This window comes from Aulonocara sp. 'chitande type north' Nkhata Bay, linkage group LG22, assembly GCF_057382095.1.
Source record: "Aulonocara sp. 'chitande type north' Nkhata Bay isolate Kocher_YH1m ecotype deep benthic linkage group LG22, A_spYH_male_GT1.1, whole genome shotgun sequence".
In the NCBI taxonomy this organism is placed as follows: Eukaryota; Metazoa; Chordata; class Actinopteri; order Cichliformes; family Cichlidae; genus Aulonocara; species Aulonocara sp. 'chitande type north' Nkhata Bay.
This window is the reverse complement of record NC_141364.1, coordinates 22,611,387-22,627,081: the sequence shown is the minus strand read 5'-3', so window position 1 is coordinate 22,627,081 and position 15,695 is coordinate 22,611,387. Positions and strand designations below refer to the sequence as shown.

General features: G+C 43.1%; 1 protein-coding gene across 6 annotated transcripts in view; it reads left to right on the top strand.

The window, feature by feature from the left end:
• The window catches only part of slc25a13 (solute carrier family 25 member 13), a 58,480-nt gene that overhangs the window by 34,879 nt on the left and 7,906 nt on the right, over positions 1-15,695 (top strand). For 4 of the 6 annotated variants that reach the window (XM_086279632.1, XM_086279633.1, XM_086279631.1 and 1 more), the window contains 6 exons: positions 537-695; positions 2,990-3,042; positions 5,155-5,235; positions 9,584-9,724; positions 12,181-12,276; positions 12,957-13,092. In XM_086279632.1, the coding sequence (XP_086135758.1) occupies positions 537-695; positions 2,990-3,042; positions 5,155-5,235; positions 9,584-9,724; positions 12,181-12,276; positions 12,957-13,092 (666 nt within the window). Of the gene's footprint in view, positions 1-536; positions 696-2,989; positions 3,043-5,154; positions 5,236-9,583; positions 9,725-12,180; positions 12,277-12,956; positions 13,098-15,695 lie in introns of all 6 variants that reach the window. The other 2 variants (XM_086279634.1, XM_086279630.1) reach the window with 2 other exon arrangements.

Below are 15,695 nucleotides of genomic sequence, written 5' to 3'. Positions count from 1 at the left end.
TAACTTGTTTGTTACTGTTACCTATCAGCAGTCTCGCCATTCTCCTATTACCTCTGGTATCAACAAGGCATTTTAGTTCATAGAACTGCCACTCACTAGAGATTTTCTCATTTTCTGACCATTCTCTGTAAACACTAGAGATCCACTTTAACAATTCCAATTTGTGAAACACTCTGACCAGCACGTCCGGCATCAACACCCATGCTACACTCAAAGTCAGTTAAATCACCTTCCTTCCCCATTCACCAAGTCTGTGTACAGGATTAAATTCTTCTCATGTTTGCATTAATGTATTAACATTCGAACAGGTGTACCTAATGAAGTGGTCGGTGAGTGTAAATACATAATTCCTTATTGTCTTGGAATATGTGCCATGGAATAATAGGTATTGTGGATGATCGTGATAGCATGTTATTGTGAGTCACTCAGTTTTCCATGGGGAGAGAAACAGTAGTGGTCATAAGACCTACTGTAAATAAAAAATCTGTTTCATAAAAACACTCAGCATCTAAATAAACGTGTCTCGCTCTCTGCAGCTGTGGGTGCAACAGCAGTGTACCCCATTGATCTGGTGAAGACACGCATGCAGAACCAGAGGAGCAGCGGGTCACTGGTGGGAGAGCTCATGTACAAGAACAGCTTCGACTGCTTCAAGAAGGTGGTGCGCTACGAGGGCTTCTTCGGACTTTACCGAGGTCAGCATACATGTAGAGAACACGCGAACCTCCAGTGTTATTTATTCATACTCGACATATACACAAACAAAGACACGAACTTAATATTGAACCAAAGTTACAGAAATCCTGAGAGTTTGAAACTAAATGTTGAGAAGGTTTCTGACAGAAGCTGTGGGGGTGAGTCAGATGTTAAAGGCTACAGACTATAAAAGATGGCATGACACAGTGGTTATTGGACTCGACATTTTGAAGCCTCAAAGTTAGCATTTTGACCCCCGTTTTTCTTTTAGAGCCAGAAGTTAGCATATTTGGATGATTTCTTTGATGACAATAAACATCCATGAACTACTGTAAGTACTGAAAGTGTAATAGACCAAAAAAATATCAAAACCTCACAAAAATGATCCTGACATTCACATACCGACACACTCTGATGGATGTGTTGGGGGGGGCGCAGGGTTCAGTATTTTATGCAGACTAGAGGAGTCGGGATTAATCCAACACCGACCTGCACTGTGCAACATTCATCCCAAATCTGGTTTTTATTGTTTTGTTCATGTGTTTTAATACTGTTAAGATGGGTATTTTTTCATGCAAGTCTATGAAGATTGACTTGTTTTTGGAGCCAGCTCGAAATTACAATTTTTGGCTTCATTTTTCATCTCAGGAAGTTGCTCCTTTGTTGAGAATCTCTCATATGCATTCACTAAAATGTATCACAGGCACTTTCCACATAACTTTTATCAGTATTTTAAATAAAACTTTATGTGGTTTTAACAAACAGCTCTTTACATTTAGTCAACACTAAAGTAAATCGAATCCTTCCTCAAAACTATAGGTTTTCAGGGAAAACAACTCACTGGCGGTCAAATCTACAAAACAGGTTTTTAAAGTAAAGGAGGGGCTGAGATGAGGGAGTACAAAGAAGAATCGAGTAGTAGGAACAATGAAAGAGAAGGGAATCGAGAGAAGATGAGAGAAGAAAAGTGTAGGGTGGACAGGAGGGCGGTGTGAGTTCACCTCTCTGTTGACCTGGCTTCTTTGAAGTGATTACCGGCTGGCTGGGGACTTTCAGAGCAGCACAATGAACGTCACACGCAAAGCCACATACCTTGAGGCCTGTGTCACGATGTAGTGATGTCGCACGTCTAGACCTACACACCGGTGCAAACACATTACAGACACACAAGTATGTAGGCATGCAGGGGACTACTTGGGCATGCAGGTACGTACATACCAGGGCACGACACCAGTAATGACTACCTGCCCTGCCTTCAGAAACTGCGGTTAGAGTGTCTGCATTGTTGGGGTCAGATTAAAGGAGGATTGAAAAGAGGTCTCCTGGAATGACGGTGGGGCTTTAAAAAAAAAATCCTACGATTTTGATTGACAGAACTAGGTTTCGTGAGAGGAAACTTGAATGCTTGAATTTCTGTGGGAAACAAAGGCTATGAAGAGTGAAGTGACAGACGCAGACAGGTCTGGCTCCAGGTAGAAGGCGAGACAGGTATCCTGGCACCTAAACTGTAGTTATGTAATGTAAGTTGAAAGGGCCATCTCTGTTGAAACATTCTTCAGAAGGAAGAGAAGGGAATTAACGGCCCAAAACTGCTTTACGATGCGATGCTGGGACAGCACACGAAAGAAACACGATGGCAAGACCAAATATTCAATAACAAACCTGTTGTGTATATTCTGTTTTCATGAACACATGTCTGCTGATTTTTCTCTTTTTCAGGCTAGCCAAAACTTGCAACTTCCAAATTGGGTATATGATTGTGTGTGTGGTTGTTTGTGTGTGTATGTTTGGCCTCACTACACACAAAGGACTCGATTATGAAGTGCGAGTGCTACTTTGAACAAATGGTTGAGCGTGAGTGATTCGTGCCTTGGGACTGGGTAGGGGGCCAAGTTTCATTGTGCTCCGTTGTGATTATTTTTGTTTATTTTTACCCGACTCTGGGTTGTAATTGAGGTCTGCGTAAACTTTTGGTGGCTTTGATTGCTACACTGCCCTTTTTTTCCTATTCTGGGAAGCAGTTTCGCTCACTTCATTTTCTCTTTGCCCCTTCATCCTCTTCTCTCTATCTCGCTGTCTTTTTTCTACTCTGATGTCCCCACACTCCACATCAATAGATTTCATTAGCTTCTGGGGGATCTTGCACGGTCGGGCGCATGCAGCGGGAAGCCACACATTGATGTGGAACGTGGGGAAGTGGTATATGTATATATATATGTATGTGTGTGTGTGTGAGAGTGGGGGTACCACGGCAGTCTTTTTTTCTAATCATCTTGTCGTTTCCTAATGATAGGTCTGGTACCACAGCTACTGGGTGTGGCGCCCGAGAAAGCCATAAAGCTCACAGTAAGTAACTGTGTTAGAGCCCGTGCAGACACATGCACTCAGATTCACTCAGGCAGAGATTCACGAGGGTCTTTAATCCCTTTAAATTATTGTATGAGTTTTAGATTGTTTTATGAAGCAAACAATTAGATACATAGTTACAAACACAGCTACTTCCTTAACCTTCCTGTTTTTCTGCATTTGTAAACTGTCAGTCAGAGGAGCATTTACAGCATGCAGTGTAACATTTGTGGTACGCTAAGTGGCATACACCATCATTGAAGCATGTGTCAGTACATTTAGGTCCATAAGTATTTGGAGAGTGAGACACTTTCTGTACACGATCACGGTGGATTTCAAATCAAGCAAGATGTAAAAAGTACAGACATTCGGCTTTAATTCAAGGATTTTAACGAAATGTTGTTTAAACTGTTCAGGAATTGCAGTCATTTTTATACATACTCCTCATTTTCAGAAGTTGAAAAGTAACTGGAGAAGTTTCACTGTTTCAGATTTTATTTACAAATCAGTTGACTGACAAGGACTAGTTGAGGTCTGCTCCCTCAATATTTCATGACAAATTAAGTAGAGTTGATTAGGGATGGGTATCGTTTAGGTTTTATCCGATACCGGTGCCAAATCGGTACTTTTGAAACGGTGCCGGTGCTCAAACCGGTGCTTAAAGAATGGAGAACACAAAATTGGTCCACAAACCTCTCATGTTCAGCTGTTTTCTTTGTAAAAAGATAACAATGTTAGCCTTTTCTGCAGCTATGGGGCATATATGGTATCACTCTTGGCTGGAAGCAGTGCTTAAACAATGGAAAAAACACAAACTTTGTCCAAAAACCTCTCATGTTTAACTGTTTTCCACTTTTTCTTTGGTCATTTTAGCCTTTTTGGCCAGGGTGAAGGGAGCATCTGCCATCAAACAAGAAGACAGCCGCATGTAGCTATGATGATGTTTGCTAGTTCACCTTACCTGCATTAATGTAATAACGTGGTTAGCCTACTCAACGTAAATTACACACGAACAACATTAAGCTACTCACGCAGAGAAGAACGGCTGCTGCTGCCATCATCATCCGTCATCATTTCTGCTACACTGACAGGGCTAGGGACCAGGACTCTCCTCTTCGTGTTTCTGGGGGATGTTGCTAACTCTGGGTCCGATAACTGGCAACCCACCCGCAGTAGATGTGCTCGGTGTGAGGTCTCGCAGCAAGCTATCATACGGCGCATTTCTGGGCTTTTAAAAAAAACGCTATGCGTCGCCAGGTGTTTCATCGGATTTGAGGTGTTACCTCCTTTGACAGTATCACAGTATCAGCTTAAAGCACTTGTTGCAGGCTGCTGAGTTTGCATATTTTGCTGTGAAGTACAACCAGACTTTTGACCGCTTCGCCTTGGGCATTTTTAATCTGTAGGTCTGCTCTAAAAGAACGTACGTACCTGGACCCGCCTACTATCCTCGGAAACGTAAAATGATTGGCTAGAAGTGTATCACAGCTCAGGAAAAAAAAAGCACCGAAATAAAGCACTGAAATTTGCGCTGCTTTTCGGTCTGGTTACTACCGTTTATGTCAGAACCGGTGCCATCATGGCACCGGACACCGGTACCCATCCCTAGAGTTGATTTCAAGTGTTGAACTTGTATTTGGTAGTAGTTCACTAAAACACCCAGTATGAGGTCCAAAGAGGGAGGGAGGCCATCATTATGTTAAAAAAGCTCATAGTCCAAAGCATAAGATATCGTCTATAAAACACGATGAAGGCAATGTTGTGGCATGGCCATTGGAGTCGGTCACTTGTGTTGACAGATGAAGTGACTGCTGATAGAAGCAGCAGGATGAATGGTGAAGTGTACAGGGCGGTACTCTCTGCTCAAGTTCAGCCAAACGCTGCAAAACTGATCAGTTAATCCAAAAAAAATGGTTAATTTTTGGATTAACCCTATGAATTAAAGCTGAAAGTCAGGACTTTTATTACATGTTGACTGTTTGATTTATAAACCACTGTGGTCATGTATAGAGGCAACTTGACAAACTCATTGTCACCATCTAAAAACATATGGCTACAACTGTGTCCGCTGATTATTGCTTATGTTCTAAACCATACATTTTGTGTCTCTAGGTGAATGATTTTGTGCGTGGAAAGACCAGACAGAAGGATGGTACAGTCCCGCTTGCCGCTGAGATTCTGGCTGGTGGATGTGTAAGTTTATAGACAGCTGTTACATTTGTTGTATTTCTATGTGAGAACGCCTTTGTTTGTTGGTTAAGTGAAGGTCAGATGCAACTGCTTGAACAGATTTTGGGTGTTTTATCAAGGAGCTGTTTGAGCTTTGGTAGCTCACCTGGGAATGTGCACACACCATGTGATACAGCCTTTGAACATATCAAAAACTATTAAAAGCTGCCATCTGATGCCTCAGCTGACCATTTTGCACATCCAATTAGCAATTTGCATATAGTTGCTTTAGTCTGCTTACAGCTGCTTTGCATCCCACATCGACCATAGCTCATTCTTTTATGATCTGACTAAATCGCTGCCACTGATGCCTGCTCTTTTCTGTACTGACTCTTTTTTTCGTTGCTGTTGCAGAAATAAAAACACACGAAAGAGCTTTTTACTCCCTTTTTACTGAAAAGACACAAAAGGCCGAGTCATTTTTAAGAAAATATTATGAGCATAATCAAATACAGTCAAATTACATATTTCGGTGTGCACCCTCTGCCTTTCCAGAGTGCACTGTGTTGGAGTGATGCTGCACAGCACTCAGGCAGTGTGTGCAGTATTGAGTCGGCATGCATGTCTTAACTATGCTGACAGTTGAGCAGACAGACATGGACTTGTTTTGGAGTCCAGGGGTTGCTATTTGTTGATGGAACCTGTACACTCGAAAGAGCAAACACACACACACTGTGCATGCTCAGAGAGGTGTGTGTGCATGAGGAGTACTACAAGCAAACACACACACACACACAAAGATTGACAGCTGCTGATACCTGAGTCCCCCCTTACTCAGTTTGTTACCTGCTCCCCCTCCAATCATGGGTTTTGATCACTGACCTGTCAAAGTCTAACCCCTGCCCCACCCTACTTACCCCCCAATGCATGTACACACACACACACACACACACACACACACACACACACACACACACACACACACACACACACACACACACACACACTCTTTCTTACACACACACTCGGTCCTACAAGGCTGGCAGCTTTAGCCAGGCCAAATGAAAGAAGGTCTTTCATTGAACCCTCTTTTGATGTCGATCACTAAAGCAAAGTATTTCAGGATACACAAGTCATTATGGGTTTAGCTCCACTCAGGCACATTCAATTGACCTTATTAGTTCTGGGAATATGTTTAAGAAATGTTATGGCACACTACATTTGCTGTAACTTACATTCTGGATGGCGATTTTCTTTTGTGAGAGAGAGAAATGGAAAACATACAGCAAAGTAAATATACTTAGGACATGCTCTGTGGTGTCCTGGGTGTGAAGAATAGTGGTTGCCTTTAAAAAATAATAATAATAATAATAACTCGTATGAATTTAAAAGCAGAACCATAAAAGTCGCAGAGAGAGGGGAGGAGGATAAATGTAGAGGAGAGGAGTGTGGATGGATGGATTTTTCCTCTTTTCCTCCGTGAGCCGTCGTGACAGCTCCTTTCATCCTGGCTGAGGCCCCGGTGTTAGTGCTGGCACTGCACTCTGCCTGCCACTTTATCTACACACATGCACACTCACACACACAGACACTTACACACACATGTATGGCTATCTTTATGAGGACCAGTTGCCTTCCCTAGCCCCTTATGCTAACCTTAACAAATCAGTTCGTTACCCCAACTTTAACATAGCGCTGAACCTAATCTTAACCCTAAAAAACGAGTCCAAACCCTCAAACTTTTCTTTGAAGAGGGGTGAAAAAGTGTCCTCACTTTTCCGTTTTGCCCTCACACGCTCTCACACTCACACACAGACGTCAAACCTCCCTGAACCCTGTTTTAGCGAGGCTCCAGCCACAGCACATGAAATCTGTTTATATCATTTGGTAGCTGTGAAAGTGTTGGTTTGGACCACGATGTCGGCCTCAGATTCACAGTCTGTAAAGATGAAAAAAAGGAGAAGCGAGAAAGAAAAAGAGAAGATATGTTTGCTTTCTGCGAAGAAAACTTTTCATATGTCAGTATCTTTATCTTTATCTGCCCCAAAGTGTTGGTTTTTAGGTCCCTTTTCTTTCTCTTCTCACCTCTCACGCTCCTTCTCCTCCTCCTCCTCTTTTCTGTCCTTAAACCTGCGGCTCAGCACCATTAAGCTCCGGTGCGGGTTTGCCAGTTTCTAATGATTATTTGGTAAGAATGGCATGCTCCGTTTACCAAGCTGGGTGGATGCTTATCTGGCAGTAACTGGCCTGCGTTTCAGGACTTAAGTTACACGAAATACTTGCTGGGTCATTGCTGACCGGAGGAGCGGGGTTGTTTGTTCCCATTCATTGTGAATGTGTTACAGTTTGCATTTGTGGTTTTTAATGAGTTTCTTATTCAGGCCTGACATGAGTTATGAAAACATTATCAGTGAATCTAACATGCGCACGCCACGGCAACAAATGAAGCTGTGATTATCATTTATAGACTGTGGTTACATTTTTTTCTTTTTTTTTCTTTTTGTGTTTTTGTGGGGGGGGTTTAGCTGGTGCTAATCTCCTGTGTAAGTGCGTGGTCGGCGTACGTGTGTAGGGTTGATGGTGGGCGGGTCCTCAAACTTTTACTAAGCTCCTTTTCCAGCACACACACGGCCAAGGAGCTGCGATCCGTGCATAAGGTGCTGACGTCCCAGGTTTCCAAGGATCACCTTGCCTTGTAATTACCTGGGAATCATCAGAGGACTGCCGACGCTGTCACTCCATAATCACAACCCTCAACCTCTCTGCCTCAGTCTCGACCTTTCCTTCACTTCTCTTGTTTTGACTGCTCCTCTTCTCTCTCTCATTAGCACCTTTTGTTTATTTGTCTGACTCGCTATTTTCTGTGCATTTCACTCTTTTTTTCCTTCTCCGCATGCCCTCCAGAGTTATGCAGGACTCTGGGGTGGTTCAACAGCACCAAAAAAAACCCTCAACCACTCCTTTTTATCTCATGTTGTCAGATCTAATTGTCAGCTCATCTCTCTGAACAGTGTTGTTGTTTACCCATTTCGAATAAACAACATCTCTATCTCCTCCATCTCCAGTCTCATTTGAATCCAATTGAAGCAGCCAGCACTGCTAAGGGCCGGGGCCAATAGCCTCTTAATGCTTGCGCTATTAGCCAGCATGTAATCAACTAGGTTATTTCCATAAAACAAGTCATAAAGAGTTAGCTGTGAGATGCAGCAGCCCTCTTGCTATTCACAGCCCTCTCTCTCTCGCTCTCTTGGTCTGGAAGGGAAGCTGTAGCCCATTATTCTTTGTGTTGTTTAAAAAAAGCAGCTGCACACACACCTTCAATGAGACGATTATAATCTCTCTGTCTGTCCTCCCTCCCTCCCTCCTCTTAAGTAGTACGTGGTAATGCTTAAAGCCGGGGGACTCAAAGCAAAAAACGGTGCTCACGTTTGCAGATTGCAGCTTCCCGTAAGGCAAGAGGTGACGAGCACAATCCATCATTCATAACGATGCAAAACGAAGGAGGGGGAGAAAGGGAGAGAAACAACAACAAACAGACCAGGCCTATTTAAGACAGAAGTGGCGCCATGGCAACCGATTGCTATCTAATTGCGATGTGCCGCCCTTTTGCGTGTAGATTCGGTAACCACTGGCAACCGTTGGCAGAGGCGGACGATATTGGACAAGATGAGAGAGATCATTTTGAGAGCAGGTCAAAGAAAGAAACGGGGAGAATTGGTGAAAGGGGGTAAAAAGGAAAAGAAATAAAAATCTTGTCTCCATTTCCCAGTGTCTCGAAGCGTCCTGGAAAGGCCGCCATGCTCCCCCCACTGCACAGCTAACCATTTGTCTTGCCCCAACTCCTTCACAGCAGCTACCTCTTATACACTTAAAAGCACTGCTGACCACAAAAAGACACAGAAACCAGCCTGAACTTGCTGTGGTGGTGCCCCCCCCCCCGCCCACCATCACAAGTACAGGTTTGGAGGATGATGTGAAAAGAGAGGTTAGGGAGAAAAAGAGAGGTCGGAGTCCCCGCAGGGTCTGGGTGATGAAGACAAACAGCTGACAGACTCGCGTGCATCAGCTGGATATTCCTGGTACTCTCCTCCTCTCTCCATGTTTGTTTTGAAGTCGGTTGCTGAGGCTGCAACATTGCTAAAATTACATCATAAGCCAGATAATTGTAGCAGTTTTGTCTCATAATGATTTTTATTTCAGCACGTTATGTTGAAATGAAATCGCTTAAGTGGATCTGGCGCAACACTTGAATTCTCACGTTAAAGCACAGACAAAGCCGTCATTGAAATTGGGTTTAATTTGCAGCGATTAAAGTGAGGGTTTCCCTTTTTCTGAAGTTCGCTTTGTTTGTGTTTTTTATGTGTTCCTCCAGGCTGGAGGATCCCAGGTGATCTTCACAAACCCTCTGGAGATAGTAAAGATCCGTCTGCAGGTGGCAGGAGAGATCACCACGGGGCCGAGGGTCAGCGCTCTGTCGGTCATCAGGGACCTGGGCTTCTTTGGGCTTTACAAGGTGGGAAAGACTTCTGTGATGAGAGGTGAAGGTGTAGTTAGTATATATTTTGTTTGATGGTCCTCATATGGAGCTTTTTAAAAATATATATACTTAAGATTAGGGTCATTAATTCAGGTCCACACTAAGGTGCAAATGATCAAAATATTCTTACATGGGTCTTTGTCTATGAAAAGTTTCCATGAGATTTCTGGTGTAAATTCTTTACTGCAGTAAGCTCTTCAAAGCCCTCAAGTGAATGTTGCTGAGGACCCATTTAAGGTCACGGTGTAGTTTGTGTGGACTGGACACACTGGAGCTGCCTACAGTATGTGTGTACAGTGATCTGTTAGCTCGGGAGGAGAATCTGAAAGTCCCGGTTTTATGTCAGTCTGTCGCACTCAAACTTGCCGGTGTGTAGACTAGAGAAATGATCTGTAAGTTCATTATAACACAAGACACGAGATCATTCCCAAGACAGAGAAGGGATGATATTCAGCTTTTTGTTTTTTTAATTTAAAACTCGTACGTCTTCAGATGCAGTTGAAAGAGACAGAAACTCGGGCTGATTTGTTTTTCTTTGCTCCTAGATTGTCTTTTCTCTTTTGATTGGCCTTGCAACTTCACAACAATCTATTGTTCCTTAATAATGTTGTGACTAAATCATATGTGATTTTTCTATTAACTGTTGTTCAATTATACGCATTACCTTACCCCACATCAGCTATCATTTAATTTGACAATTCATTGTGGTCTGTTTGAGAACCACAAACGGCACAATTTATGCTAAAAGCTGTATTTAACCTTAATTGCCATAATTGGTATTTTTCAGTGGCGCAAGGCTAAAAATTATAGTGTACTATTTGAGCATATAACTTGTTGCTAATTTAGCAATCTTTGTTGTATTACAAAGAGTATGTCCTGTTTTTTCAATAATTACTATTCCTGTAAATATTTGGACTTCTAACCCTGGTCTGTTTGAAGCAGTGAGATGTTAGCAGAAAGAGCTGGGGGGAGCCAGTGAATGAGCTGTGGCTAACGCTAACATTAGCAGCTTAACTGGCTTGACAGGGACATTAGTCCCGGGGGTGAAACAGAGCATGTCTAATTGAGTTACATAAATAAGTCCTAATGGAGCTTGGTGGGAGAGATTCTACCTCAACTGTAAACGCAATCAACTGTGAAAATGTCAATCTAATACCTGTGGTTACATTAATTAGTCATGTTTTACTTAAATAAGATGACACTTTTTTTTGTTTTGGTGTGTGGCAGCATGTCTGTCCTTAAATTCCAGGTAGTAAACTATTTTTCAGATATGTCTGCTGATTATTTATTGCACTAGACTATTACTTTAATATTCCTTTTATTTATTTAGTGATTGGTCCATGCGTCTGCTGCTGTGGAAACTTGCAAACAAACCTTTGGGTTCTGTTAACGAGGCTGTAAAAGACCGTGGAGCCTCCTCACGTCTCTGTCTACCTGTCACCGTGTTTGGGTGGTAATTTATGACCGTGAGGTGTGTGTCCACACATAGCTGCTGTCTCCATTCACCTGTTTGTGAAAATGCCGCCAAACGCTGTGTTAGCAGTGCCAGTGCATGTATGTGTTCATGCTCGTGCACATACTTAATTGCATTCGTCTCCCGGTGCACAGAGAGGAGACAAAGTGCATTGAGAAAGCAGTAGCAGTGTTGGCGGCGATGGTGGTGGTGGAGGAGAGGTGGGGAGGAGACGCGCTCCAGCCTGCAAGCCCCAGACGGGCTGGCTCCGGAGGGGCTGCACCCAGGCACAGAGCTGCCTTTGTCAGGGTAATTATCCTGATGCTCACCCTCAGCTGGTGGAGCTACCAGTTGGTATGGTTACTAACGCTCTAGCGCCACCATTCATCCGTGGGAGAAGCTGTCACTGTAGGGATATCGAACCAGATAATGTTTCATGTATGTGAAGTTACTGTATATCACGTTACCTGCAAGTAACGTAAGAGCTTTGGATTTCGTGTTAGAATCTGACCGATATCAGATTTTTAGGACTGATATTTGGAGATTTCAAAATCCTGTTTCCCTGAAATTTGTTAGGTGTAGTCAGCACTAAAATATTATGACACTTGAATTTAAAAATAAAGTTCCTTTATGGTTACAACAAGTTTGTGTGCGCATGTGTGTTGTCAACAGGAAAGTTGTAGAGTGCCCCCTGATGGAGAAACTATGCAGCATCGTTAAATTGTTGGATGGTGTTATTTCCTCGTCTTTTTTAAAAAAAAATTCTATTTATCACTTGTTGTAAATACCTTTATCGATAATACTGATGATATCAACCGATAATCTGTTGATCCATATACTGGTCGGGCTCTATTTTTGTATTAAAATAATCATTGTCGCTGGTCCACCAGTGCATTACCCAACTGAACACCTTAAACCTGCTTTTCAAACTTCTCATCCCCAGTCCCTGTGACGCTGCTTGTCTGTCCTGCCTCGATAGGATCTCGAGGCTTTCAGCAGCCACATGGGCCTCGGCCAGGAGGGACAGGCAAACAAGCAGTGCCAGAGGAGAAAAAGAGGGAAAGAGATAGCCCAGGTATCTGCCAATCCTCTGTATGTATGTGTGTATGTGTCAGGGAGGAACCAAAGGATTATCCCATGGGAGTTAAATGAAGCCTGTCCAAAACAGGGAGACTCTGGCGAGGTCTTTAAACGCCTTCTGTTGACTGTAGCTGCTGTGTCAAAAAGCTGGCAGTGAGCCAGCAGGTTTAAAGTACAGCAGGAAACTCTATAGGCTTGATGATATAGTGCTGTTTACAGTCGCAGACAAGGATCCATCTTCGCCAGCCAGTCTGCCTTCCTCTGCTTTGGGTTTTTTTTCTTTTTCATAGCTTTGCGTTTGGAGCCGCCCCCTCACCTGCCGCTGAGAGCACTGATCGTTTGCATATGGAGAGACATGATTTTTCTGCCATGTTTTCGGCCCACATTTCATTCTGCCTCATGAGTTGCAGGGGTCTTTTGGAAGTAGCTTAAACGGTGGTAACATCAGTTGATGCTTGGATATGTGATTCAGGAACAGATTGTTTAATTTTGTGGCTTGAAATTGCAATTTATTTTCAGAGAACTCAGCCAGAAATCAAGGTTTAAATCCCCTGAGCTTCATTAATCTTTCTTTGCTCCCCTTTGTGTTTATTCTTGTCTTTGTTTTCTCCTTCTGGGAGCTCAACTTTTAACCCGGTGTTTTGACCCAAAGTATCTCGCTAACTTTCTTTTTAGGGTTCCAAGGCTTGTTTTCTGCGGGACATCCCCTTCTCGGCTATCTACTTCCCTTGCTACGCCCACACCAAGGCTTACCTCACTGAGGATGGAAGAATAGGGCCAGCCAGGATGCTGTTTGCCGGAGCTCTGGCAGGTAAAGTACGTCCATCCCCTGGAGCCTTTACACTTCAAAATAAAAGGAAGGACAAACTAGTATAAAATTTAGAGGTAAAAAGTAGTTTGTATATAAGATCAGAGGCTAGAGTGCTTGAATTAAAATAGAAAGCATTGATTTTATATGTGCTTTTGCTGTATGTGCATTTTAATATATTTTAATCACTGTCTACCACTGTCAAATGAAGAGTGTCTAATGTCTGACCCCTGCACATGTGGTGTACCTCCAAACAGATCTGCATCTATATGTATATGTATTGCATAGTAAGCACTTACTGGCACACATTTTATGCATGCACACATGTAAAAATGGTCAAGATGACCTGCTGAAGTTCAGATTGAGCATTAGTGTTTCAGAAACTGTTGATCTGCAGGGATTTTCTCACACAGCCCTCTCTTTTACAGAGAATGGTCTGAAAAAGAGTAAATATCCAGTGAGCGTCAGTTTTCTGGGTGAAAATATCTTGTTGATGTCAGAGGTCAAAGGAGGAGGGACAGACAGTTTTCAGCTGATAGGAATGTGACGACAACTCAAAGTATGCAGATAAATAACCACACTGTGTGCCACTCCTATCAGAGGACAATATACAATGTGATTACATATTACACACATACACACGTGTATGCTATATGATTCAAAAAAGGTTGCCTGGTTTGATGAGCTTTGATTTCTGTTATGACATTCAGACTGTAGGGTCAGAATTTGGCATAAGCAGCATGAAAGCATGGATCTATGCAGCTTTCTAACAGTCCGTGCTGCTGGTGTTGATTTAATAGTGTGGGGAATATTTTTGGCACATCTTAGTCGCCTTAGTGGCAGTTCAGCGTTGTTTAAACACCACAGCCTACCTGAGCGATCCTATCACTTTACAACTACAGTGTACATACATATTCTCAGGCTGCTTCCAGCAGGATAACACACCATGTCACAAAGCTCAGATCATCTCAAACTGGTTTATTGAACATTGCAGTGAGTTCACTGTACTCAAATGACCTCCACAGCCACCAGATCTCGAGCCACCAGGGCACCTTTGGGATGTGGTGAAACTATTTCCAGCACCTTGTTGACTCTAAGCCGTAGAGTCATCTACTTAACGTAAGGTCAGTGGTTTGACCCCTGGGTCCTCCAGGAGGTGAAAGTACACTCAGGCAGATTACTGTGCGTGTTGAGGTATCCACGGGCAAGATGGCAGCCATCATTGTGTGCATCAGAGTGTGAGGGTGTGCAGCTAAAGTGCTGTGTGTGTGGGAATCTAGAAAATGGCTATGTAAGTGTACCTAATAAATTGGCTGGTGAGTGTATATATTTATATTGTATAAATATGTACTGCAGTTTCTGTAAAGTTGTAAAACAGCACTGTTGGATCGCCCCTTGTTACACCACCATTATAACCGGCCATGTTACAGTACAGCATACATTTTTATTACCTGCCATTACCCATTACTGTTTGGATCTCAGATGGTATGTTTTATGCAAGTTCTCTGCAGGTCATTTGTTTAGTCTACACAGTCCCATGTTGCATTTTAATAGCTTAGCCTTTTAGTGTTTGCCCCTGGCTTGAAAACCAGTGCTTTGGCTTATAAAGTGACTGACCATTCCAAGCGAGCCCGAAAGGCTAAAAGCTTTGCCCCCGATGCGACGTGCACAGCCCTGACATTTATGAAATAAAATCTTTGGCCGTTTCGAACAAAGTGCGAGAGCAGGTTTCGCTCTGCTCTTGCTTCAGACGTCTGCGAGCCCGCAGTAACAGTAGCAGAGCTCGGAGTTTGGGAGCCAGGCAGCCTTTGACCGCAGGCTCCATGGCGGTAGCTGCTAATTAGAGCTCAGTGATTGGGGACTGGGGTTTCTGGAGCTGTGCTGTAGGGAAGCGCCTCGGTTGCCAGCCAACCGGGCCGGGATGAAGGCTTTCCAGTCGTCATATACTGTACACGCATGCACATGCACAAAGATGGTCGCGCGTACTGCTCTGTTAAAGAAGCAGGGTGAACAGTCCCGTCCTGCCTGTAGGAGAACTGGAACAGCAAAACAATCAGTTATGATTTAAGAGCTTTATCCATTGCATAAAAAGATGATTTAACCAAAGAAAGGCTTAAATATTTGATTTATCCTTAATAACAGCCCTGCCAAGTTCAAAAGCTTTACAGCATTGGCATGAACGGCTGACTATTTATTTTGAATCCTCAGATGTGTCAGCAGCACTCTCTTTTTGATGCAAGGCAACATGGAAAAAAATCATAAATCCTGCCTCGCTTCCAACTTTTACTTTCTCACCGCAAGACTGGCAGCCACGGCTCACAGACTGAAATGAGCCTCATGACTTCTTTATTTTTTTCATTGCTTTGACGCATTTATCATCCTTCTTTCACATATATTTATCAGCGGTTGCAGCATTCTGGCAATTAGTGTTTTACAGTCAGCACAGGAAATTGAATTACACGCTCAGTTTGTACAGCATTATTTAGCTAGGCATTACTCTGGTCTGTGAAGAATGTAGCGTGGACATCTCCAGCTCGCGTTAGCTCCGAATGGGATAAATATTGGAGGGAGGGGATTTTTGGCCGAGCTGTGGGGGTGTAAGAAAT